A 24,108-nucleotide genomic window follows, 5' to 3' on the forward strand; every position below is an offset into this window, starting at 1 on the left:
CGGCTGGACAGACCGGTTTGCAGTGAGGGGGTGAGGGGAAAGGCCGGCCCCCAGCGCCCCGGGCACAGCAAGACTGGCACGGAAAGCCGCGCTCCCGGTTCCCGGTGTGGGCGAGGCCAGGGCAGGGGCCGAGGCGAGGGCGGGGAGAGGCCCGGACCTGTCACCAGAGGCCCCCGGGCAAAGTCCTGGCGTGTCCTCCACAGGCCCGGTCCCAGGCCCCTCCCCACGGGTCCCCACCGATCGTGCCCCTGCCCCCACGGGCCCGCGGCAGGAGCGCTCCCCCGAGGCACCCGGGCAGGGCAGGACTTGCCACGTGGGCTCCGGGTGTTGGCTCCTGTCCCTGGACCCAGCCGGCTTCCTCCCAGCCGTCCCTGGTAGCTGGACACTGACCACACAGATGACACCGAGGCCAGGTAAAGGGAATTAAATAGCGAGTGATTTTATTTCATTAGAGATAAAACCAGCAGCATCACAGCCTGAGCCCTCACCGCCCCCCCAGCCCCCTGCCCCTCCCCACTCTGCCTAATGTCGGTAATGGGGACTTCGAGATCGCGACCTTGAGCGCCTGGAGAGAGAAAAGAGGGTCCTTGTGAGGCTGGGTGGAAGCAGCCACGCTGTGCACACACATGCGCCTGTGACGGCTGGGGCGCCAGTGACAAGAGTGAGCTGCGGAGGGAGGGATGCTATGGGCCCAGGCGGACTCTACACGTGGGGGGCGCGGTATAGGGAGGGGATGGAAGGATCAAGGCGGCGACCACGTGACGTTCTGGGGAGCGGGGCTGGCTCGCTTACCTTCGGGAAGAGCTGTATTCTCGACCTGGAAAGAAAAGAGAACACAGCAAATGCCCAGGGACAGGGGTCCAGGGTGGGCTCAGGGCCGAGGCGGTGGGGACAGTTGGGGGACACTCACTGTAACGGGGGGAGGGCGAGCGGCTCTGCCGGCTGTACTGGCGTTCCCATTCTTCTCTCTCCTTCTCTCTGCGTTCCCGCTCCCTGCAGGGGAAAGGGAGGCAACCCAGGGAAAGGCCTGAGCAAGAACCCTGAACTTGAGGGCGGGCTGGGCTGCCTGCCCAGGGCAGGTGCTTCCAACATCCCAGTCCAAGGGCAGAGGGCACAGCAAACGCAAGGGCAGGTACCGCCGCCGTCCGTGCTCGGGAAGCAGAGCGCTGGGCTCAGAGGGAAGAGGCGGGGCAGGGCCAGGCCCGGGAGGCCCGCAGGGCACACGTGCAGAAGGGCCAGGAGGTCTGGTCGTTTCCTGTGGGTTCAGGTGGTCTCAGGCTGGGATGCGCACGCTAGGTGCTTTGTTGGCCTTCGGCAGTGTGTCTGGGACACGGAACCCCGAGAGCTGTACTTCTACTTGCCTGGCCCTGAGGTCAGTGAACCCGCCCAAGCACGCAGGGAGGGACAACTGTTCCGTCCCCATTTAGCAGGAGAGCAGAACCGAGGCCCAGGCAGGAAAAAGGCCCACAGCCGGCAGACAGCAGAGGCGGGATCAGAACTCAGACCAGACTGGCCCCAGTGCTGAGTGCCCGGGCGCTCTGCTTCCCCGCCCGACGGGAGCAGGCGGCACCCCCAGAGACCCACCACACGATGGGTGTGCAGAAAGCAAGCCACAGTGGCAAACAGAACAAGCAGCCTTCTGACATGCTAGGCGCTGCGCTGGAAGCCCTATGGCCAGGTCCCCAGGAGCGGGGAGGACAGTCCCTGCTCAGAGGGGTGAAGCTACTGGCCTGAGGACCCACATCAAGTACAAGTGGAACAAAAATCAAGCAATCATTGATGTGGCCCTGCCACCGCTGGGCCCTGCTCCGTGCCAACACGGCACGCAGATCTCCAGTTCGGCCCGCCGGCCCTGAGCGAGTGGGTCTACACTTTCCGAGCACTAATCCCTGAGCAACCCTGTCAGGTCGTCACCAAAATCTGTCCTGGCTGCAAAGTATAAAATGAGGTTTTAAATGAAAAAAATTAAAAAACAAAACAAAACATACACATTAAAAAAAAGGAGGGGACAGCTGGATGGCTGAATTAAGCATCTGACTTTGGCTCAGGTCATGATCTTGTGGTTTGTGGGTTCGAGCCCCGTGTGGGTCTCTGTGCTGACAGCTCAGAGCCCAGAGCTTGCTCCAGATTGTGTGTCTCCCTCTCTCTCTGCCCCTCCCCTGCTTGTGTTTTCCCCCCCCCCCCCCCTCTCTCTCTCTCTCTCTCTCTCTCTCTCTCTCTCTCTCTCTCTCTCTCGATAATAAATAAATAAATAAATGGAAAAGCACTTGGAGCGAGGCTTGAGAGGGCCGGTGACTGCCCCTGGGGCCACACAGTCACAGAGGCAGAGCTGGGACCCGACTTCACGTCGGTCTGACCCAGGTCTGGGGCCTGTCCGCTTTGCAGTGAAGAGCTGGGAAACAGGAGAGGAGGAACCCACCACGGGGCTGGCTTTTACTAAGCGCCACTTACACCCTCTGGGGGCTGAGCGCACAGTGGGGACCCGGCGCCGAACCCGTCCTCTCCTCCCCCCAAGGGACGTCAACACGAAGCAAGGAAACAAAACGGTGCGCGCCGGGTGGGGGTTGGTGCTCTGAAGGAAACATGGCAGGCGTGGAGGATGGAGGGAACATTCTGGGGCACTACCGTGGACAGGACGGTCAGGGAGGTGCCCCCGAGTGAAGCCGGGGAGAGGAGGGCAGAGGCCCCACGCTGGGGGGCCCGCAGGGCCGGGGGAGGCGCGTCAGGCGCAGCACACAAGCTGAGCCGCGGAGGACACCGAGGACCAGCGGGCACTGTGTCTTCCACCTCGAGGGCGGTGCGGACCACAGGGCTCTAACTGGGGGCCGGGGGCGGGGGGCGCCACGCAGCGCACAAGCGGGCGGCTGTGACAGAAGCGTGGGGAGCGCGATGGTCTTACTTCATGCGGATCTTGCGGGCCATGGCTCGGAGCTCATCTTCCCGCTCCTGCGGCAGAGGTGGCTGTGAGGGCGGGCCCGCCGGCCCCCCGCCCGGCGCCCCGCCCCCCGCCCAGCCCCGGCCCCCCGCCCCGACCCCCCGCCCCGGCCCCACGCCCCGGCCCCACGCCTACCTGGCGCTCGTGCTCCTGCTGGATCATCTTCTCCTGCGCCGCCTTCTTATCCGCCTTGACTGTGGAGGAGGAGGGACACGAGCGCTGAGGAGCGCCCTCAGGAGCCCCCCCTTCCCGAAGCCAAAGCTGGGCCCAGAGAGGCAACGACCAGACAGCCGAGGCCCCGCAGCGTGGTGGCAGGACACATGCCGCCGCCGCCCGTGCAGGGAAGGGCAGGGCCCCCCCGCCCACAGGCCGGAAGGAGGGCCGGGGGACGTACACTGCCTGTTCAGTGCTTTCTGCATCCTCAGCTTCAGCTTCTCCTGCGGCGTCAGCTTGGGCTGGGGAAGGGGGAGAAGAGGCGGGAGAGGGGGTGGGTGTCCGGAGCTCCCACCACCCACCTCATCCAAGAGCCTGGGACTTGTGGGGGCGCGTGGGGAGGAGGGACAGGACGCAGGTGCCCGCCACGAGGGTCTGGGAGGCCGGGGACAGCTGGAGCCCCGCAGAACAGCGAGGAGGGGAGGGGACGCAGATCTCACGGGGCGGAGCGCTCCCAGCCCGCTCCAACCCCAGGGCTGGGTCTCCCGGCCCCCCCGGGCCCCCCTGCAGGCCCACCGGGCCCAGCTCTCGGGCACTGCTGCTGGCGGGAGTTAGACGGGCGAGTTCCAAATTCTTACTGACTTTGGCAGCTCCTGTCTCTTTACCAGCGGCAGGCTCGGTCCTGGGAGGAGGAAAGGGCAGCTGCCACCTCTGGCCCCAAGCAACCTCGGTCCTGCCTGAGGGCGGTGGGCCTCGGACACCCCCAAGGAGGGACTGTGCCCCTCGGATCTCTCAAGACAAGGCTGTGCCCCCTGAACACTCAGCCACGGTAGGGCCGCGGCTCCTCAGAAGCCCACCTCTCCCCGATCTACCCTCCCAAGTCGGGGCCGTGTCCCCTCTGACCTCCCAAGGCAGGACTGAGCTCACTTCAGACGCACAAGGGTGGAGCTCAGCCACCTCAGCCGAGGCTGACAAGGGCCTCCTGCCAGCCACCTGCCCCTGCTTACTTTTTCAGCTTCTCGCCCACAGCAGGGGACGCCGCCGGCCTGGTCGGCTTCTCCCTGGGGGGCGATGGCGAGTGGCTCTGGCTGCGGCTGCGGCTACGGCTCGGGCTACGGCTGCGGCTTGGGCTGGGGCTGCGGCTCCGAGTCAGGCTGCGGCTGCGGGACGGGCTGAGGGACCAGCTGCTGCGGCTGCGGCTGCTGCTGTGGTGCCGGGGACCCCGGCCGCCCCGTCGGTACCGGTCCCCGGAGCGGGAGCGGCTCCTGGGGGGCACGGCGGGGTCACAGGGGGACCGGGAGGGGCGGGGGACCCCCTCCACACAACCCGCCCTGGCTCCAAATGGGACAGCCGTCCCGAGAGGCCCTACGGTAGGTCCAATGGGATGAGCCGCTTCGCCCAGGCCGCCTTCTCCTCGGCTGCCCCCGGCCTTGCCCGCCGTCTACACAGAGACCACCCTCCAGACACGGCCACCCAGAAATGGCGCTTCACCTGTCACTCGTGACACACCTTTTCGCCCGCTTCCTGGGAGGTGACCTCTGGGAGGGTGGGACAAGGCTGGCCAGCTCCCCCCTTTACTCACTGTGCCCAGCTCTGGGCACCCAGGGGCTGTGACCTCATCTACATCCGCGGCACCCCCCTACCCGCTTGCCCACTCCCCCCACCAGTCCATAGCAGAGATCCCACAAGACCCAAGCCGGGGATGCGCAGCCCCATCCTTCCTCTGCTCAGGCCCCTGGGGGCTCCCCAGCGAGGGCTCCCCCTCAGGCTGGCCAGGCCCCCTCCCTCCCTCCACCTCGCCTCTCTCCCGTGGCAACCCTGGGTCAGGCTCCAAGGAACCACCTGGAAGCCACATCTACCTACACTCTGACGGTGTCAGGACTGTCCAAGTTTTCACGGAACTCAAACGCGCCAGCAGTGCTGAGAAAGCCACCTACCCTTTAAAAACCCCGACACCCGACTTCTCTTGAGAAACCCTGGGACAGAACAACGCTGGGCCCGCCGCTGCACAGCCAACAACCCGACTCGCCAGACGCCCACGCCCCAGTCCGCCAGGGCCCACTTGGCCCCTTTATGTCGGACCCCAGAGAACGCAGAGACGCACGCCGCAGGACAGGTGACGGTGCTGACGGAAGGAGCACCCCCGCCAACGCCAGGCCCCGAACGGAGCAGTCCCCTGCGTTACCTGTCACACCGTCCCACCGACTTGGTGAGACTGACGCTCTCCTGATCGTACAGGTGAGAAATACGAAGCCCCTAAAGCTTACGAGCAGGGCCAGGATTTACGGTCAGAGGCCAAGCCACGCTGCCTTCACACAGGTGGCCCTGATCCCACCAGCCCAGGGCCCAAGAAGGACATCCCAGGCCCCAGGCGCTCCGCTTCCTGCCCCGTATGCAGCGCCTCCCTACCCAGAGCAGCCCAGCCCCGATGGCCGGCCAGACCCCACTGCAAATCATAGGACGCCCTGGAATGCCCACGTGCTGCTCCACGTGCAATCCCCCCACCCCCAAACGGCCTGGGAACTCCCCAGGGGAGGAGCAGCTCAGTCTCCTGTCCCCATTGCATCCCTGAGAATGTGGCTGTGCTCTATCCCACGTCACCGCACACAGAGAACATACGGCACACGCGCACACGCCTCCCCCTGCAAACCGAGTGCTTCCTCATGAAAAGGCAGTGGCCTGGTCCCCTAGAGTCTGGTCTCCCTGACATCGGGCCGCGCTCACCCCCAGGTCTCCCCCCCACACACACACAGCCCCACGCACCTGCTTCTGCGCCGGGGCCCGTAAGCACCGCGCCGGCCGGGTGAGCGGGAGTACCGGTGTCCGTCTCGGGAGCCCCCGCCTGAGTGCCGCCGGCCACGGCTACGGGACCGAGAATAGCGCCGGGAGCGGGAGCGGGAGCGGGAGCGGGACCAGGAGCGGGAGCGGGCGTGGCGGCCAGAACGGTAGTAGCCCCCGCCACGGCGGGAGCGGGAGCTGGAGCGGGAGCTGGAGCGGGAGCTGGAGGTCCTCGAGGCAGAAGAAGAGGAGGAGGAGGAGGAGGAGGAGCGGCGGCTGCAGGCGGGGCACGGAGGGCCGGTCAGCGTGGGCCTGGGCCGTGGCCCCCCACTGCCCTGGGTCCCCCCCATGGTGGCCGGGGGCGTAGGACGGGCAGCGTGAGCGTTACCGACCGGGCGCTGGCATTACGTCCCGGTGCGGGGCCGCCGGGCTGGGGGGGCGCGGGGGGCTTCCCTGTGGTGGCCCCTGACGCTGCGGCCGCGGCTGCTGCCGCGGCCGCCTCCTCATCGCTGCCCCCAAAACTGGTGATGAACGTGATCTTCTCCTCGCGGCCAGGGGTCGGGGAGCGGGAGCGGGAGCGGGACTCGGAGCTGGATTCTGAGGGCGACCTACAGGGCAGGGAGGAGGGGGCTTGAGTGCCAGGCTGCCCAGGAGCCCCCTGGCTAAACAAACACTGCACAGGGCCACACAGGAGGCCGGGGCGGCGCGGATCAGCGCGGGATACCCAGCACCAAGGCACAGGGCCGAGGGCAAGAGGGCACCCAGCTCCGCGAGGCCTGGACTCCCAGCCACGCATCCTCCTCAGCACGAGCAAGAAAGCGAGGGATGGAAAAACGACTGATCTTATGGAACCAGTAAAAGGGATGAGCAGATTAGAAAGGTCTCGTCAACGCAGCTTTCAGACAAGTTCTAACACGTTCAGTGTGGTTCGCTGCCACTGTTACAGGGACGACTATCCACGGCCCGGAGAGTTCCCCCGTACAGAGCGCTTGCCCGTGGCTGACCTTGTTCCTGCCTCGAAAGGCATCTGCCTCACCTTACCCGTTCTTCTGTGAGCCCAGAGAGCCGGGTCCCTGCCTGTGTACCCCAAGAAGCGCATGGGGGTCAGACTGATGTCCATCCACCCTCAAGGGCCCGCCCCAAGCATTCCCACGCCCTGGAGACACACATGGGCAAGGCCGGGCCCTTCTGCACAGTACTTCTCACTGCTATTTCTGGGAGTTTAGATCAAAGAAACTTTTAATTTCTATGTTGGGCCTTTCTATGACGCCTGGTCATTTCTAACAACCACATCGCGTTTAAATCAGAAAATTAAAGAGACTTCACATTTAAAAGAAAAAAACTGGGAAAGCAGAGTAACCTACTCTGGAAAACAGAAAATGATTCAGACCCACAGGTGACACCAGGTGCAGGGCAGCCTTCAGGGCACCCCCCCAGCCCTGCCCCTCCTTGGGCCCTGGAAACTCACCGCTTATAGGGGTCGTAGGTGGGGCTGTCTCGGCGGGCATAGCTGTGGAAAGAACGGGGTGGGACAAGCAGGACTGAGCATGTGAGTGGGTACGGAATCGCGCCAACTCCCAACTGAGGCGCTCGAGGCCAGGTACTGGGCCCCGTGAGGAGGGGGCTGCTACCAGGTTCCAAGCCCTATCTTGATCCCTCTGCCCACCTCGCCTCAGATCTGTCCAAAGCCTGAACCTTGGCAGCACACCACAAACAATGTCCCAGGCCCCTCCTGACCCTGGGCAACAAGGACTTCAGCAGCCTCGGTCCTGCTTGGGCTACAGACCCCAGACTGAAGTGTCCCTCCTGCCACTCCAAGTCCTTGGTTCTGCTCACTGGGTCCTGGCTCATTAATGACGACAGTAAAACTCAAAGAGTTCCCTCAACTGCTCTTCACGACAACTCTGACACAGGTACTCTGATCATTCACACGTCACAGCAGAAGAAACTGAGGCCCAGAGAGAGTGAGTCACTTACTCAGTGTCACACAGCTCCTAAGGAGCTAGGATTCACAGCCAGGCCCTGTGGCACTGGGCGCACAGGCCCTGCACTGCCCCGCACTTCTAGGGGAGAATGCCGACAGCAAGAACCCGTGCAGCTTAGTCAGGAGACCTTTCCTGACTCCACACCAGCCCTGAGCCCACACAGGCTGCCTAACCCTCACAGCCCCTCTCTAGTACTCTCTCTGACCACAGGACACAGTGCAAAAAGTGGCGTGGGTTTGTCCACGGCCTCCAGGGTTACAAGGCCACAGCAGGCTCGTCCCAAGGCCGCTTGACCTAGGCGGGCTCTCTGCACTCCACCCCCCAGACCACCTCATCCAAACCTGCCCCAGGCCTCAAAGTAGGCACTGGCTCGCCCCCAATCCTGGGAAGTGACGGTTCTCTTTTCCAAAGGAGGAAACCGAAGGTCAGGAGAAGTCACCTGCCCCAAAGCTGACAAGGACACAGCCCAGGAGAACCAGGGACAGAACTTCAGGGACACGCCTGCCCCCCCCACTCTGCCCGCAGCGCATCAGCTACTCCACCCCACCTCCCCACAGGTGCCTGGGACGCCTGGCAAGATTCCCAAGCCCAGCAGGGTACGGGGAGGGGCCGGCAGGGCACGGTGTCCACAGGCCCTCAGCCGCTCCTACCCGAAGTCTTCCCCGTCTACTGCCGTGCTGGGAGGACTCTGTCCGCAAACGCAAGCGTGTCCCCGAAGAGTCTCCGTGAGCCCCAGCCCCTCCCCCAGAACCCTGAGAGAGTGAGGCGGGCGGGGCAGGGGCACAGGGGAGAACCCAACCTACCTGGGGGGGCTGATCTTGCGGCCCCTCAGTCGCTTCTCCCGGAACTCCCTCCGCTGGCGCCGGGAGCGACGGCCCTGGAGTAGGGTGGGTACCGGGCCGGTGAGGGCTGTGCCCCCCCGACGCTCACCCCGGCCCCCACCTGGCCCGGCCCTCACCGAGTACATGGCCTTCTCTTCCTCAAGGGCCTTGGCATGTTTGATCGCCTCCGCCTCCTCCTTGTCTTTCCGGAGCATCCTGCAGAGGGAGAGGAGGGTGACAATGGAGGAGCGGGCGGGCCACAAGCAGGGTCATCGCAGGAGGCGAGGGATCCTATGCCATCCTGGGATCTCTCGCTAGTTCAGTACTATTATTGAGCTCCTACTACACGCAAATGGTATTTTATATATTGCGGATTCAGCACTGAAAACAAACCAGCAAAAATCCTCGCCCTCATGGGCTTAAGTTCTGGGGGCAAGACAATGACCAAGGTAGCAGGTCAGACGGTGACAACCTTGACTGTAGAAGGGGGAGGAAGTGCCAGGGAACGGGCAGAAGTTGCTACAGCTTTCAACAGGGAGGTCAGGGAAGCCACAGAGAGAAAGGCCAAGCTAAGCAGCAGCCCTGGGGAGGAAGCAACTCAGAGGCCAGCAGAGCCAACAGCACAGAGGCTGGGCAGGGACAGGGTGTGTGTGGGAAGAAGGGCAGAGGACCAGACAGGTAGGACTATGTGGCCGTGGTGAGGACTCCAGCTGCCCAAGTGCCAGGGTGGTCATGGAGGGCTCTGGGCAGAGGGTGCTGTGTTCAGACAGGGGGATTTGGACTCAGACTCGCTGGGACAGTTCTATGTGACTTGTAAGGGGTTGGGGTGGGCCTCAGGGAAGAGGCTCCATCGGCAAGTGCGAGTGACGCTGTGAGTGAAGCCGCTCCACCAGAGGGCGCTGTCCACCAGGCCCAGGATCCCCAGGAGCTTTTAGGGGTCCGACGGCCAGTCACACGGAGTTGGGGGCAGCCTGTTTCTGCACAGGCGAGGCCCAGTCGTGAGCATCCATCACATCAGCTCAGGAGCCCGTGTGTGTGAAGCCCTGGCATGGGGCCAGGCACACCAGTGCTCAGGAATAAAGTGGCCGTTGGTAGCAGGGCTAATGACAAATGCCAGGTCCAGAGCAGGAAGGGGAACCAGCCAGCAGGCCTCACCTGACAAAGTCGCCGTCGGCCATGCCATAGGTTGTGGCCTGTTTGTTGAGATCTGCCACCTGCTCCTGGTTCAGTTCGTCCACGTCCACCTCCACATCTGCACCAAGAGAAAGGCTGTCAGGAACCAAAGCCGAGCGAGAGGACCGGGGAGAAGGGGCGGCGCCCCAGGAGATGGGCCGTGAGGGGACGCCCACCAGACTGCAGGACTCTGTAGGGAGGGAACGCGGCGTCCCCAAGCCGGCCCAGGGCATGGCCAGAGGCGAGCGCAACGAAGGGCAAGGGGCAGGGGAGAGGCGGCGCGAAGGATGAAGGTCCGAATGAAGAGTACCGGGACAGATGAGAAAGGCAGGTGGAGGCAGCGATGTACGATGCATGAAGGGGGGGTGGGGGGGTGGGTGAAGATCTAGGTGGGCAGGGGGCGGGGGTCACGGGCATTCAGGAACTGGACGCACTGTGAATAAGTGGAAGGTAGGATGGACCCCTTACGTGTGTGTGATAAGCAGCAGTTGGCTGCGGAGGGGAGACGGGTAGATGGCTGGAGCCATGGATATTTGGGAAGGGGATGAACGGCAGTGCTGGGGGGGGGGGCAGCAGCGAGAGATGGCTCTGAAACTAAATGAACACTTGTTTCCCAGAGGAAAGAGAAAAAAGAGGGAGACAGGCTGACCAAGTAAAAGAGAACAGAGACAGAGCCTAGGTGGGGACAGTATCGTTAAGAGCAGGGTCCTAGAAATGAAAGGAGAGACGTACAGAGAAGGAGGCTGGCACAGAGGAGCACGTGACAGAGACAGGGAGGACGGAGGGGTCTGGAGCGCCCCAGAGTGGGGGCGGGAGAGACGGGGCTCGTGAGTGCGGGGCGCCCCACAGAGGGTGAGGAACGAGACACGAAGACGATGCCCAGGGACTGTGGGGTGGGGGAGGCAGAGAGGGGACCCCACCGATGTCGGGGATGACCTCATCTTCGTCCGAGTTGCTCTCCTCCTCAGCTGGTGACTCTTCCTCCTCTGGCTTCTCCGCCACCTTCTCCACCTCGGCCACGGTGCTGTCCTCGTAGGTGTAACCAATGGAGGCCTTCTTCTCCGCCAGTCTGGGGTGGGGGCGGGGGGCCATGAGCCCAGAGAGCCAAGGGCAGGACACGGCCCAGAGGCTAGCCTCCAGGGCACACTGACTCCCCGTACCCGGCCTCCCGAGGGCACCCTCGCTGCCAGGCCCTCACACATGATCTCCCTCAGCCTAGAACCCTCCACGCCTGCCGCCCAACAACCCTCTCTCTTCCCCCAGACTCCACTTCCAATGCTCCAGGAAGCACCGCCCTCAGCTCCTCGGCCCCACTCACATGGGGTCATTCCTGTCGGGGGACAGATCTGTCTCACCCCCTCCCCTGGTGGTCTGAGCCCGAAAGGCAGGACCCAGTTATTCTGGTTAACAACGGGGCCCAGCTCTGCCAGAGCGGCAGAGGGGCCTCATGCATGTCTGTCACTGAAGGAATGTAGTAACACTCCCTGCCGCCCTCCTAGGGCCAGCCTTCTCCTGAGAGTGGGCTCCTGGGTAAAGATCAGTCATCAAGAAGCTTCCACCGCATCTGCAGCAACTCCAGAGGGAGGAGAGCAGCAAGCGCTTAGAACCACCAAGGGGAAGCTTCAGCAGCACGAGGGGAGGAGTCATCACAAGGCTACCCAGGCAGAGGGAACGAAGAGAGCAGCGGCGCTGCCAGCTGAGGACGTCCCTGAGCCAGCAGCGGCTCCAGGTAAGGCCCTGTCTCCCTCCCGGTTGTTCCTGTCAAGGGACAGGCTTGAGAAGGCTGTGTCCAGATGAAACTGGCCGCTGCGGAGCACACGCTCACTGAAGGGGAGGTGCGGGACAGGCCAGCTACAAGCGCCGTTGCCCATGAACAGAGGGGACCCCTGCTAGCCCGTCACACAGGGGAGCACACCAAAGCCGAGAGAGAGAGTCCTCACAGGCAGGATTCAAACCCGGGCCGGGTCAACAATGGATCCTCCCACCGCGCCACAGGCCGGAAGCACAAGGCAGAGGTTTCTCAGCAAATCCTTTCCACAGGCCACCGCTTCCTCCTCTAAACGCTTCCTAAGTGCACGCCCACCAGTGCCAAGCACTGAACTGGCCCTGACTCTGGGGACACCAATGTGGACGGGCTGGATGAGGCCGTGCCCTGGGGGGGCCCCCAGCCGCCCTGCCTCCCCCGGCACCGCAGCTCACTTCTTCTTCTCGTCCTCGCTGGGTCTCTGGAGGCCGCCGTACAACTCGTCAATGTAGATCTGGTACAGGCACTGCTCCTCGGAGACTGTGGCAAGACGGTATGCAGGGTCAATGGGGATTCGGGAAGCGGGGGCACGCACATGTGCAGGGGCGCAGGGGGTACAACCCAAGCATGGCCAGGGGCGGTCACCGACTTGCGGGTAATCACAGACCGTGTGACAAGGACACAACTTCAGGTACGACACAACTCGCCACAGTAACGGGACCTGACTGCTCTCTGCCTTGGTTCCTGTGTCGCAGGGCAGGGACAGGGCGCCTGGTACCCGGGCCCGTGACCAATGGCCAGGAGGGAGGCCTCGGGTTGGGTCCCCCAGAACCACACTCCACAGCTACTCTGCCACGTGCCTCGCCGTGGCTCCAGTTTAAATTATGTGTTTAGAGCCATCTGGGCTCTTGTTCAGCCACAACACCTGACCGGGGAGCTTGGCACTGTATCAGAGGCTTCCCTGCTCTTCCCTGCAATGAAACACATGCTTCCAACTGGGCGCGGGACCCCGGGCAAGCCCCCTTCCCTCCGTGGGCATCAGCATTACTGCCCCAAACCTCAGGCGGACAGGTGGGGCGAGCCTGGAAGTGGCGCAGCACCTCTCTTGCTCCAGCGGCCACCCCGGTCCCCGCCTAGGGCCCTGCTGGCCTATCTCATGCTGTGTCTTGCTCTCCCTGCTCCTGCCACACAGGCCTCGGCCCTGTCCCCACAGGGTGCCACCCCCCTCCCCCGCAAGACTCCTGTGCGGCCTCCCTCTCCTGGCCAGAGAGCGCCCCTCCGCCCCTCCCCGACCCCAGCCTCGACTGGGCACCTTGAGGAACAGCCCACCATCTGTTAGAACGTCCCCTTAGTTTGCAATCACCGTCCACTCTGGTGACTACGGGGCTGCTGCCCTGTCTCTGAGGAGACCCCCAGCCCCAGAGGAGGGGGTGACACACGTGGTCACACCTCAGGTGCTCAGGAATTGTGGCAATGAATGAGTGCAGAGTCAGAACGAAAGGAAACTCTGGCTCCATCACCAACAACCCCCATGATCTCAGGTGAGAGCAAAAAGGGATGATAAATCTCCCTGATCTAACACCTCGCCGGCTGCTAGAATTTTGGCAATCCTTGATTTCAGAGATGCTGAAATGTCTACCTTAGAAACAAACAAACAAACAGTCTACGGCCATACCACCCTGAACACGCCTGATCTCGTCTGATCTCGGAAGCTAAGCAGGGTCGGGCCTGGTTAGTACTTGGATGGGAGAAGCAAAAAAATCAGGGCAGAGCAAACCCACAGCGGGGGCTGGCTGTGCCAGGCTCGGTGCTGGGTCTTCACAGCCACCCTGGGGGACAGAAGCCATCATCACCACCCTTCTCTGGGGGGATACCAAGACCCTCCAGACTGAGGAACCTGCGTGTGGGCCTGTCTTCTCTTTAACTCAACAGGGAAGCCCTGAAAGGAGAAGTCTCAAAATCCTTCTCGGGGAGGAGCTAAAGCTTGGAGCTGGTCATCAGGAGACCGCAGTGGTTAAGGGCAGGGTGAGAATCCCAGCTCCTTAGACACACTGTTCCCACCAACTCCTGAGACTCGACATACTCATCTGTAAAATGGGTACCACCCATAGGTGACTGTGCAAATGTAATCAGGAATAATGAGATAATCCAGACAAACAGCTCAGGGTCCGAATCTCCCTGGGCAAGGCCAGCATGCGGAGAACTCTGAGCCTCCACTTTCTCATCTGTGAAGCAGCAGTGGTGACGGCTCAGAGAACGATACAGGACGTGTACAAGTACATAACACTGGGTAGGCTGTTGAACTCTAATATTCCTAAACAACTCCTAAAAGAAATTTCCTCTTTAAAAGTGACATTCTGACTCAATGTGAAAAAACAGAAACAATGTGTTCTTGGTATTTTCTCTAATTTTTCAGGAAAGAAGACCACAGAGGCAGAGGGTGTGGGATGTGGAAGTGACCTCGACAGGGCCATCTCACTCAGCTCAGGAGAAACTCCTGGGGTAAAACTGACACTCCTGTCTGCACCCCTGGACTCCCAGCCCACCCCTGGGCCCCGCTCACTCACTGCCAGCAAAGTCGTTCTGCACCAGGCCTCGGTAGCGCTCGTAGTTACATTTCCGCTCATCTGACTCCTGTTCTGGGGAGCTTTGGAGGAGGTCAAGATCTTGAGATGAGAGGGGGAGGGCATGCCCCCCCACCCCCCGCAAGCCAGCAGGAGTTGGTGAGGAGGAGCCTGGCTCAGCTAGGGGCTGGGAGGCTCCCCACCAGCACACCTTCCCCTTCCCAGGAAGGTGATGGGCAGGCAAGTGTTTGGGGAGAAAGAGAAGCGCGGGGTAGACTCCTTGTTGGGAAGCCTCAGGGAAGCTGCTTACATGGTGGTGAGCAGCGGGGGGGTGTAGTCGGGGATGTAGTCCAGGTGGGCGCGCACATCGAAGCGGTCAATCATGTTGTTGGTGTCCCCCTGCCAGGGCATCCTGAAAATGGGGAGCAAGGAGTTTAGAGTCCCGGGTGCCCATGCCCATTCCCGGTCACCTCAAACTTGGGAGCCTGACCCTCAGCGCCTGTGATCTTCCAGGCCATGGACCCCATCATCACCCCTCCTTCTCAATCCCTCATGTCACTGAGGAGGATTCACCCCCTCTGAATCTGCATTCAGCCTCCAGGCCGGAGTAGGGCCTGAATAGGGCCCCATGGAAAGAGAGAAACTTGAGCTGGGTCCCAGGGGCCACTTTCTAAGCCACGGTCACCTTGAAACGTCCCCCCTGGCAACCTACTCCCATTTCGTGTGGGCCTGTGGCCCTGGCCTCACCCAGTCCCCTCAAAGTACCCCAGCCACTTCTGCACCCCAGCGCCTCCCGCCCAACCCCTGCCGGCTCTCCTCAGCCAGGGACAGTCACCTTCTCGTGCAGGGCAAGCGTTCCCTGCCTGAGTCCCCAAAGGCCTATCCATACCCCGAGTCTCTTCTGACCTCTGACCCTCAGACACAGATACTGCCCTGCCCTTCAAACTCAGTCTCACATGTTAACAGGGCTCTCGGCGGCCAGGGCGACTGCAGAATCCAGGTGCACCTTGCAAGCTCGGCCGTGCACCTGCAGGAACTGGGCTGGGTCCTTCTTCTGCAGAGGGAAACAGGGAGGAGGTCACCACCCCACTGCGCTCCAAACCCCACCAGTCCCCTGCCACCAAGCTTAGCAGCAGGCTCACTTCTGATGTCAAGTGGGCCGTACCTCAGAGGTGAACTAACCCGCGTGCGGGGGCGGGGGGGCAGGACTAACAGGAGCCACCTAACCTCCAGGGACAGGGGATCTTATGATGGCGGAGAAAGGCTCTGAGCTCTGGCCCAACATTCTGTGCAGCTAGTACCAAGACCTCCTGCCCCTAAAATATGATCTCCCAACCATCCATGTCCCCCCAGCCCTGGGCCACTCATTCAGAGCCAGATGTGAGCACCGTGGCCTGGACCAGTCTGAGACACACCAGAACCACATGAGCTCAAGGAAAGATCGGTGTCACTACTCATCAACAAACTCAATCAGAACCACGAGACACCACTTCGCGCTCATTAGGACTGCTAAAATGGAAAGGACAGACATTAACAATATTGACAAAAATATGAAAAATTAAGTTCCTCAAAAATTAAAAAACTGCCCTAAGACCCAGCAATCCCACTCTTAAGGATGCAGCTGTAAGAACTGAAAACATACTTGAATGCTTATACATACGTATTCAAGCAGTGTGATTCACAACAGCCAAAAGACGGAAACAATCAAATATCCATCAACAGACGATCGATAAAGAAAATGGGGCCTATTTGGACAATGGAAAATTGCCAATAGACATGAAGAACTGACACGTGCTACAACATGGATGAACCTTGAAAAGACGGCGCTAAGTGAAAGAAGCCAGTCACAAAAGGCCATGTGCTGTAGGATTCCATGTACGTAAAATGTCCAGAAGAGGTGGCTCCACAGAGACAGAAAGCAGATTAGTGGCTACCCGGGGCTGGGAAGCTGGGGGTACTGACTGCTAATGGGTATGGGATTCTTTAGGGGGTCATGAAAATTTTCTACAATTAGACTGTGGTGATGCATATACAAGCCTGTGAATATACGGGAAACCACTGAGCCGTGCGGTATGCGAATTATGGTCAATAAAGCTGTTAAAAAGGCACCAACACAGAGGAGAACGTCCCCTGAGTCTATGTCCCTCAGGCTTGAGCCACCGTGTGGAGCCACGCCTACACGTCACCCTGAGGGTGTCAGGAAAAGAGAACACCTCGTCCCGGAGCTCCTACCACTGAGCTTCCCACGTGTCAGGTCCTGGCTGGGCTCCCGCCGCGTGCCACACCACAGGACACACGAGAGCCACGAGAAAGCTGCTGGTACCCACTGAATGCCGGCCACGCTCCCAGCGATGCCTCCCCAGGGTCCAACCCCATGTCGCCGCACCTGGTCCAGCCAGCATGTCCTCTCGCCCAGGCCACCTGGCGGCGGCCTCTCGGGCTCCCTGCCACCCGCCCCCGCCCTCTGCAGCCCATTTCCAATGCAGGGCCTGGGGCTCTGCTAACACCTCTCAGGCCCCGGCCCTCTCTGACCTCTCTGCCCAGGGCCTGCTCCAGGGCCTGCTGGCCTCCACGCCACCCCTTGAGCGCTCCACCCATGCTCTGCTCCGGACCTCTGTGCTCGCTCTTCCCTCCGCCTGCAGAGGCCCTCGCGTGTGGCTGCCCCTCGCTTATCTCAGATCTCTTTCTAGAAGCCTTCCTCATCAACTCTAAGTAGTCCCTGCACAACCCCATTTAGCCCTGCTCTCCTCAACTCCGTTTTATTATTTTAGAGAGAGCGCACACACATGGGAGAGGGGCCAAGGGAGAGAGAGAAGCTTAAGCAGGCTCCACACTCAGTGCAGGGCCCAACGCAGGGTTGATCCCACAACCCTGGGATGTGACCTGAGCTGAAATCAAGAGTCAGACAATCAACTGACAGCCACCCAGCCGCCCCAACTCTACCTGTTTCCTTCACAACACCTGCTGCCACTTGGTTTTGCACCTTACACGCAATTATCACTTGACCCCCACTCTAGAGCATAACTTCCAGGGTCAGAGATCTCTGCTTCGCTCAGGGTCATCTCCCCAGCTCCCGGAGCAGGGTCCGCCCCGCAGCAGGTGCTCGGAAGCACCGACAGAAGGGAAGAGAGAATGAGTCCTGACAGGTCAGGAGACAGCCCCTTCGGGAATAACCCAGCAGCAGCTGTTCCCACAGCCCACACCCCCTCACTGCTCCCATCCCAGCCACCACCAAAACGAGCAGAGGAGGACACGCACCGATGACAGCGCCTAACGCTGGGCCACTGTCCATCCGGCTCTCGCCACGCGCCAGGCGGCTCCCACTCAGCTGAGGTGGGGTTCGCCCAACACCATGGGCTCCAGTGGGGCTGGTGCTGCTGGAATCCAACCGCTCGTCCCGCACCTCACTTCCCTCTCCACGGCGCCCTCAGCCCTGTGACGGCCCCTGGCCGACACCCCCTCACCCCCGAGATGGCTCCTGGCCAAATGCCCGGGGCCCACAGCCGTCAAGGGACACAGTTTGCAACAGGGCTCGGAGTGGCACAGGGAAGCCACGGGCTGGCCAGCACCAAAGGAAGGAAAAAGCATCAGGCTGGGGGTAAAAATCTAAGTCCAGGGCCTGACCCTGCTGGGAGAGTCTAGGAAAGTCAATAAACTGACCTGAGAGCCAGGCACTGAACCAAGCATTCTATGTATATTTGCTCAAACTTCCCAAACATGGGACAAAGGTTAGCAGTGCTCCAGATGGGTAAACTGAGGCTGAGGCCCACTGGCTTGAAATCATGCCAGTCACAAACAGAACCAGGGTTTGAACCCAAATGGGTCTGACCCTATATCCACTCTTTCTTCAAAGGTAACTTTTTTTCTCGTAAAAGGCATATAATATAAAATACACCACCCATTTTCAGCATATGGCACAGTAGCAGTAAGTCACAGGCACCTTGCTGTGCAACGGATCTCTAGAATTTCCTCAGCTTGCAAAACTGAAACTCTATACCCACTGAATGACTCCTCTTTTCTCCTCCCCCCAAACCCTTAGGAACCACTTTTCTGTTTCTGGTTTCTTTTTTCTTTTTTTTTTTTTTTTAAGTTTATTTATTTTGAGAGTGGGGGAGGAGCAGAGAGAGCAAGAGAATCCCAAGAGAATTCCACACTGAGGGCATGGAGCCTGATGTAAGGCTTGATCCCATGACCCTGGGATCATGACCTGACCCGAACTCAAGAGTCGGAGGCTCAACAGAATGAGCTCCCAAGGTGCCTCTCTGTTTTCTGCTTCTAGGGCCTGACTACTTTCAGGTACCTCATATGCATGCAGTCTTGCATCACTTTTTGTAACTGGCTCACCTCACCAGGCAGAGCGTCCTCATGGTTCCTCTGTGCTACAGCACGTGACAGGATACCTTTTTTTTCCTTTTTAAGGCTGAACAATACTCCACCCCGTGGACCCACCACACTTCCTTTATCCCTTCATCAGTAGACGCACATTTAGGTCCCTTCCCCATGTGGCTGCTGTGAGTAATACTGCAAAGAACATGGGTGTACAGATACCTCTTCAAGACCCATTCTTTCAGGTTTTTATTTAAGTAATTTCTACACCCAATGTGAGGCTTGAACACACAACCCCAAATCAAGAGCCGTACGCTCTTTCAACCAAACCATCCAGGCGCCCCCAAAACCCACTCAACCGTTGGGTTGTTCTGCCCCCAGGATCAGATGGAGTCAGAGGAGTTCATGAGCCCTCACCCCACCTCACTGAACTGATCAGCAGGCCCCCACTATGTGCCAGGTGCCGTGCTAGGGCCCCAGCAATGACTGAGACAGCCCCAGCCCTGCCCCGCACAGCTCACAGTCCAGGGTCGGGTAGACCTGCTCCTCACAGTGAGGACCTGGACTAGGCAGCAGGGGGATGCGGGAGCCCGGGGAATGCCGGACTTGGCTTGGGCAGCGGCTGGCAGGAATGAGTGGGGGTGGGGTCCAGCCTGGGGTTTTCTGGAGGAGATGCCTGAACTGAGAACTATTTCCCATTTTCTTATTAACAGAAAACTCTGTTTCTTTATCCAAAGCACCGATTAAAGAAAAAAGCCAACAAGGACAGAGCAGTGACAAGGACAGAGCAGTGACAGAACCGAGGTCAGCTAGGGAGAGGAAGCAGGCACCGAGGACAAATCAGGAGCAGAGAAACCAGCCTGTGTGGACACACCCATTCGGCCGCCACAAACTACCAAGGCTTCTTGCCCCACAGTCTCCTCTCGGCCCAAGAATGAGATGAGAGACCCGTGTGAGCAGCCCCCTCCCCTCCTCAAAGCAGCCACCAGCCACCACCCACAGCTCGACAGCTCAGATCTGAACGCTGATCACGTTCACGGACGGGGACAGTGGCGGCTTGTACAGGCCCACACCACAAAGCACCCCACAGACACGGTCCTTGTTCTTGAACTTCCACCCTGTCACCCAGTGAGAGGCTGATGATCCCCCTGTCCACCATCCTGAAGGGGAAACAGAGCCCAGGGAGCTCCCCTGCTAATAACGAGAACAGGGGCCCGGAGGGCCGGCCCCCCTTCCTCTACACCATGACAATTCCAGCTGTCCCCGAGTGGACCAAGCACTCGGTAACCAGAGAGAGCACTTACTGAGCAAGCAAGTCACCCCAGGCACGCCCGTGCTGAGGTCTGCGTGCCCAGTCTCCACCAGCAGCCCCGGGAGGGACATGCTCACCCCCCACCCTTTGTGGCAGACCGTTAACTGGCAGCCAACATTTACTCCCCCTTCTTTAATAGTACCAGGCTCCTAGTGCATCTGGCACAAGGCCACCCCAAACAAAGCCTGTATCTCTAAGCCTGCCCTGCACCTGTACGTGACCATGGGACCACATTCTGGCCAGTGGGTAAGTGGAAGTGTTGTGTCCAACCATCTACAAACTTTCTTAAAAACTGGCACGAGCGCTTCTGCCTCTTTTCCCTCCCTCTTCTTCCCTGCTGGATGGAATGCAGACACAATGGCTAGTGCCTAAGCAGCCCTCTTAGACCTTGAGAGAACACTGGTAAGAGAATCTATGTGCAGCTGAACAACTAAATGGTCCTCGAGCAGTACGGCGTATTTCTGGGCTTTTAAGGGAAAGAGAAAGAAACTTCTATGTTATTTAAGTCACCAATGTTTTTGGATATATCATCTCAAATACAAAACAAGAGAGCTTAGGGAGACAGTTACTCGCCCAAGGTAATACACCATATAAGTGGAAGAGCTGGAATTTGAACCAAGACCTCTAGGACTCAAACTCTAAGGACTTAGCCAATTTAACATTTTGCCTCCAGGCTGTGTCACCCTGGACAAGCTGCTTCACCTTTCAGCACCTGTATTTCTCCAGTGAAAGCCCAGGTGAGGTGCTAAGAGAGATCAAGGTTCAGAGTCTAGTTAGAATGCCAGCTCTGCCCTCTTGCTAAACGACTGTGGACCATGACTGTCTGTCTGAGCCTCAGGTCACTCATCTGTGAAACAGAGAGAATAAGAACCACCTCGTAGACTACACGAGGATCTGATGAAGCGTAAAGGCACGTCAAGTGCTTAGTCCGGAGGTTACCACGTAAACGCTCACCAGCACTAGCCGCTTTCATCAGCATCACCTTAACACAGGATCAACACCAACCTCCCGGGCGGGGGGGGCTCAAGCGCCAGAAAGAAGGTACCAATTTAGTGGGCACTGGGTCCGGCACCCCATGAGCCGTTATAGCTCATGACAACTATTTACTCCTCAGCGCTACGTCCTTGGCCCGCAGTGGGACCTCAATGATGACCAACCCAGACCCAGGCCCTGCGCTCAGTCATGTTTTAGTTCCTTCACCACCACCAGAGCCAGTGGCTCTTGCCTGGGGGACAGAAGGCAAGCGAGGAGCTCTCAGAGTCCCCTCCTACAATAAGAGCAGCTTCTGTTTCATTGGTTACTACAGGGATTCAAAGAAACCATGCATCTAAAGCTCTTCTCAGGGCCTGGTGTCGGAGAAGGAGCAAGTAAAATGGTAACTGCTTCTAGTAATATTTTTATTCCTCTAATCTTTCAAACTATATTTGTTGGCCCTAAGTTTAGGCTGCAAAGGTGACCTGAATACAACTAGCACCCAATCTTACAGAGCTGGCTATGTGTGTGTTACAGGTGTGCACCAGGGGGCGCCTGGGTGGCTCAGTCAGTTAAGAGTCTGACTTCAGCTCAGGTCATGATCTCACGCTGCATGAGTTCGAGCCCCATGTGGGGCTCTGTGCTGACAGCTAGGAGCCTGGAGCCTGCTTCGGATTCTGTGCCTCCCTCTGTCTCTCTGCCCCTCCCCTGCTCATGCGGCCTCTCTCTCTCTCTCTCTCAAAAATAAACAAACATTAAATTTGAAAAAAGAAAATTAAATGCTTAAGGGGAAGAACGAGCTATAATGGCCTTTATGGGGACACGTGAGCATGGGGGGTGAGGGAAGGTTTCCTGGAGAAGTGAGCTCTGCCAGGTGAGCGGTAGACAGCCATGTGGAGGCAGAGCTCATGCAGAGGCCCCATGGCTATAGAGCTCTGAGAGGTTAACTGATACTCGTTATACATCTCCTGTGTTAGAGAAAAATCATCCTAGATAAAGAGGAGGCAGATGGCTTGAGCAAGAGAATGAGGCAGAAGGCAGGGTGACGTGAGTCGAAAGGGGCAAGGGGGGAGTAGGCGGCAAAAAGCCTGACCACGCAGTGGCTTGAAGGCTGTGTTGAGGAGCCTGGGCTTTCTCTCAAGAGCACTAGGGAGTCAGGGAGGAGTTCAGAGCAAGCAAAGAAGAGGGTCTGCCTTGTGCTTTAGAAAGACCTCTCCAGCCCCGCTGAAGAGGACGGAGTGGAGGGAGGCAGGAATGAAGGCCAGGAGACCAGGTAGGAGGCCACAGCTATGATGCAGTTGTCAACAGGAACATCTGTGTTATTATCACCTGACAAGAGAACCGAACCTGCTACACACATGCCATTTCAAGCTTGGCAGGGGGGTGGGGGGTGGGGTCCTCAAAGGCAAGTAGGAGTTAAACAGACTGGGGGACATTACAGGCACACTGCCCTGTGGTGACAGAGACGGAAATAAGCCCAGCGGAGCAACTCAAGGATGAAGCTGAGAGGCTGGTAGAGGTCTGACCATAAGGCCCTTTCAGGTCACGGGATGGAGTGTGGTCTCTGCAAAGCAACTGAGGCATCAAACAGAAGAAGGTTGCCAGGTGGCCGGGGTGCACCTGATGAATGCCAGGGTGCAGAGCCAAACCTCAGAAGGGCCGAGCGCCCGAGGTCACTCAGGAGGCGGGCAGTCTTCTATCCGGGCTGCCCTGAGTGTTACAAAGACACCCCCCTCCCACTAACACCTGCTCTGGACTCGGAGGCCACACCAAACGGCGCAGCGCCAGGACCAAAAGAACGCGTCTGGTTTGTGCCAGCGATGGGGAAACGACTGCTGTCCTGAGCAAACGGGGCTCCCGTTTCTGCGGATTTCCAAGCCCTCCCGGGCCTCGCCAGGACGCGGGGGGCCGCTCCCTCCAAGGGAGCTCCCGGCCCCGGAGCAAGGCCAGGTACTCACAATCTTTTCATAGTACTCCCGCCGCCGCTCCGCCCTCTTCTTGTAGTCAACCATCATGCCTCGAAGCTTCCGCTCATGCTTCCGAGCCTCGTGCCACATCGTGGTGAGGCCGAGCGGGGGGCCTCAACCTTGGGGGACGACAGGGGAGCGTCAGGCGCGCTGTGAAAACCATTCGGGAAGAACCAAAGGCCGCGCTACCGCCGCCGGAAGCGATCCTAAACCCCGGCTGCAGGGAGGGGGAGTGAGGCTGCAGGACGGCGCGCCAGATGCTTGAAGCACAACCCTGACAACCCAGAGCCAACACCCTGGGCGTTCTGGAACTCCCCGCCCCCCAGGTCGACTCTGGAGCGAGCATCCCTGGGAAAGGAGCGCCCTGAGTTCAGGGCGCTAGAATCAGGGATGAAAGGTTTTGGAATGTTGGGAGGGAGTCTTTGATGTAAGGTCTGCAGGCCGACCCTGACCAGCTGGGGCTCTAGCTCCCCGGAGGGAGAAGAGCGGAGACGGGGCTACCCGTGGGGGCGGGGCATGGCAGGAACGCGGGCGAAGGAAAGGAAGACTTCCCGGGAATAGAGGAGCGGCATGGGGGGGGGGGGGGGGGGGGGGGGGGGGGGGGGGGGGCGGGACGCAGGGCAGGTGAAGGGCGTGGACCAAAGACGACAACGCTGGGGGCGGAGGGGGAACAAGGTGGGGGGTGCTGTAAATAAGACCCAGAGCGGGGCTGAGAGCTACAGAAGGCATCTGAGTGGCGCGGGCGGGGGGAGGGGGTCGGTGAAAATCTGAGAGACTGACGGAGGCGGAGCTGGCAGACAGGAGGGGGTGGGCTGAGCTGAGGGGCAAGGCTGGGAGACAGGGGCGGAGCCCAAGGGTTCGGACGGGGCTCGAGGACCCGGTCGGGGCCTCAGGTTTCGCGGAAAGGTTTCTGACAAGGGGGCGGGGCCTGTGGCCAGCGGCGGGGGCCGACGCGGCGAGTTCTGGCCCGCCGCGGGGGGCAGGGGCGAGGCCTGAGGCGCGGCAGGCCTGAGGGGGTGCGGGGCCGCTGGCCCACGGGACGGGGGCCGAGCGGAGGCTCCCAGCACCCCGGGGAAAGGCCGAGACGAGGGTGGAGCCGAGCGGACGCCCGCCCGAGAGCCAGAGGTCGGGGCCCGCTGCCTGCACTCACCGGCTCGTCGCCGCCTCCCACCGCTGCGCTCGCGCGCGGTCCGCACCGGAAGCGGAAGTGGGAGGCCGCGCGAAGGGGAGGGCGGGACGTGGCGCAGTGCGCTTCCGCCGGCGCGATGGGCGGGCCCTGAAGGGGAGGGGCGGGGTCTGGAAGCGGGAGACGCGAGAGGCGGGGCCGAGGAGTTCCGGGAGGCTTCGTGCGTGACGGCCCCGGGCTGTTTCCCAAGCG

General features: G+C 60.3%; 1 protein-coding gene across 3 annotated transcripts; it reads right to left on the reverse strand.

Moving 5' to 3' along the window:
• Positions 1 to 414: 414 nt before the first annotated feature.
• On the reverse strand, positions 415 to 23,927 carry LOC120242005 (CLK4 associating serine/arginine rich protein). Of its 3 annotated transcripts, XM_039247443.1 has the most exons (21): positions 23,881 to 23,927; positions 22,722 to 22,849; positions 15,110 to 15,207; positions 14,464 to 14,565; positions 14,157 to 14,236; positions 12,045 to 12,129; positions 10,766 to 10,914; positions 9,828 to 9,924; positions 8,810 to 8,888; positions 8,655 to 8,728; positions 7,335 to 7,376; positions 6,259 to 6,474; positions 5,852 to 6,142; positions 4,096 to 4,353; positions 3,731 to 3,770; positions 3,330 to 3,390; positions 3,071 to 3,129; positions 2,900 to 2,946; positions 911 to 993; positions 793 to 817; positions 415 to 565 (listed from the first exon to the last, which is right to left on the reverse strand). In XM_039247443.1, the coding sequence occupies exons 2-21, from the start codon at positions 22,818 to 22,820 to the stop codon at positions 523 to 525; spliced, it is 2,028 nt and encodes a 675-aa protein (XP_039103374.1). In that variant the 5' UTR covers positions 22,821 to 22,849; positions 23,881 to 23,927; the 3' UTR covers positions 415 to 522. The 3 variants fall into 3 exon arrangements, with proteins under 3 accessions (XP_039103374.1, XP_039103383.1, XP_039103392.1); XM_039247452.1 differs by lacking the exons at positions 15,110 to 15,207; positions 23,881 to 23,927 and having other exon boundaries at positions 22,722 to 22,808; XM_039247461.1 differs by lacking the exons at positions 415 to 565; positions 793 to 817; positions 911 to 993 and having other exon boundaries at positions 3,727 to 3,770.
• Between the last annotated feature and the right edge of the window lie 181 nt (positions 23,928 to 24,108).

This window comes from Hyaena hyaena, unplaced genomic scaffold (genome assembly GCF_003009895.1).
Source record: "Hyaena hyaena isolate Hyena2069 unplaced genomic scaffold, ASM300989v1 scaffold_9, whole genome shotgun sequence".
In the NCBI taxonomy this organism is placed as follows: Eukaryota; Metazoa; Chordata; class Mammalia; order Carnivora; family Hyaenidae; genus Hyaena; species Hyaena hyaena.

Bases quoted from the DNA above. Each gene is read 5' to 3' on its own strand.
- LOC120242005 (XM_039247443.1), bottom strand. From the start codon at position 22,820: ATGTGGCACGAGGCTCGGAAGCATGAGCGGAAGCTTCGAGGCATGATG. The intron at 15,208-22,721 runs GTGAGTACCTGG...TTCCCTCTGCAG, and splicing joins GGGAGTACTATGAAAAGATT to AAGAAGGACCCAGCCCAGTT. The intron at 4,354-5,851 runs GTGCGTGGGGCT...CGTGCCCCCCAG, and splicing joins GGGCCCCGGCGCAGAAGCAG to GAGCCGCTCCCGCTCCGGGG.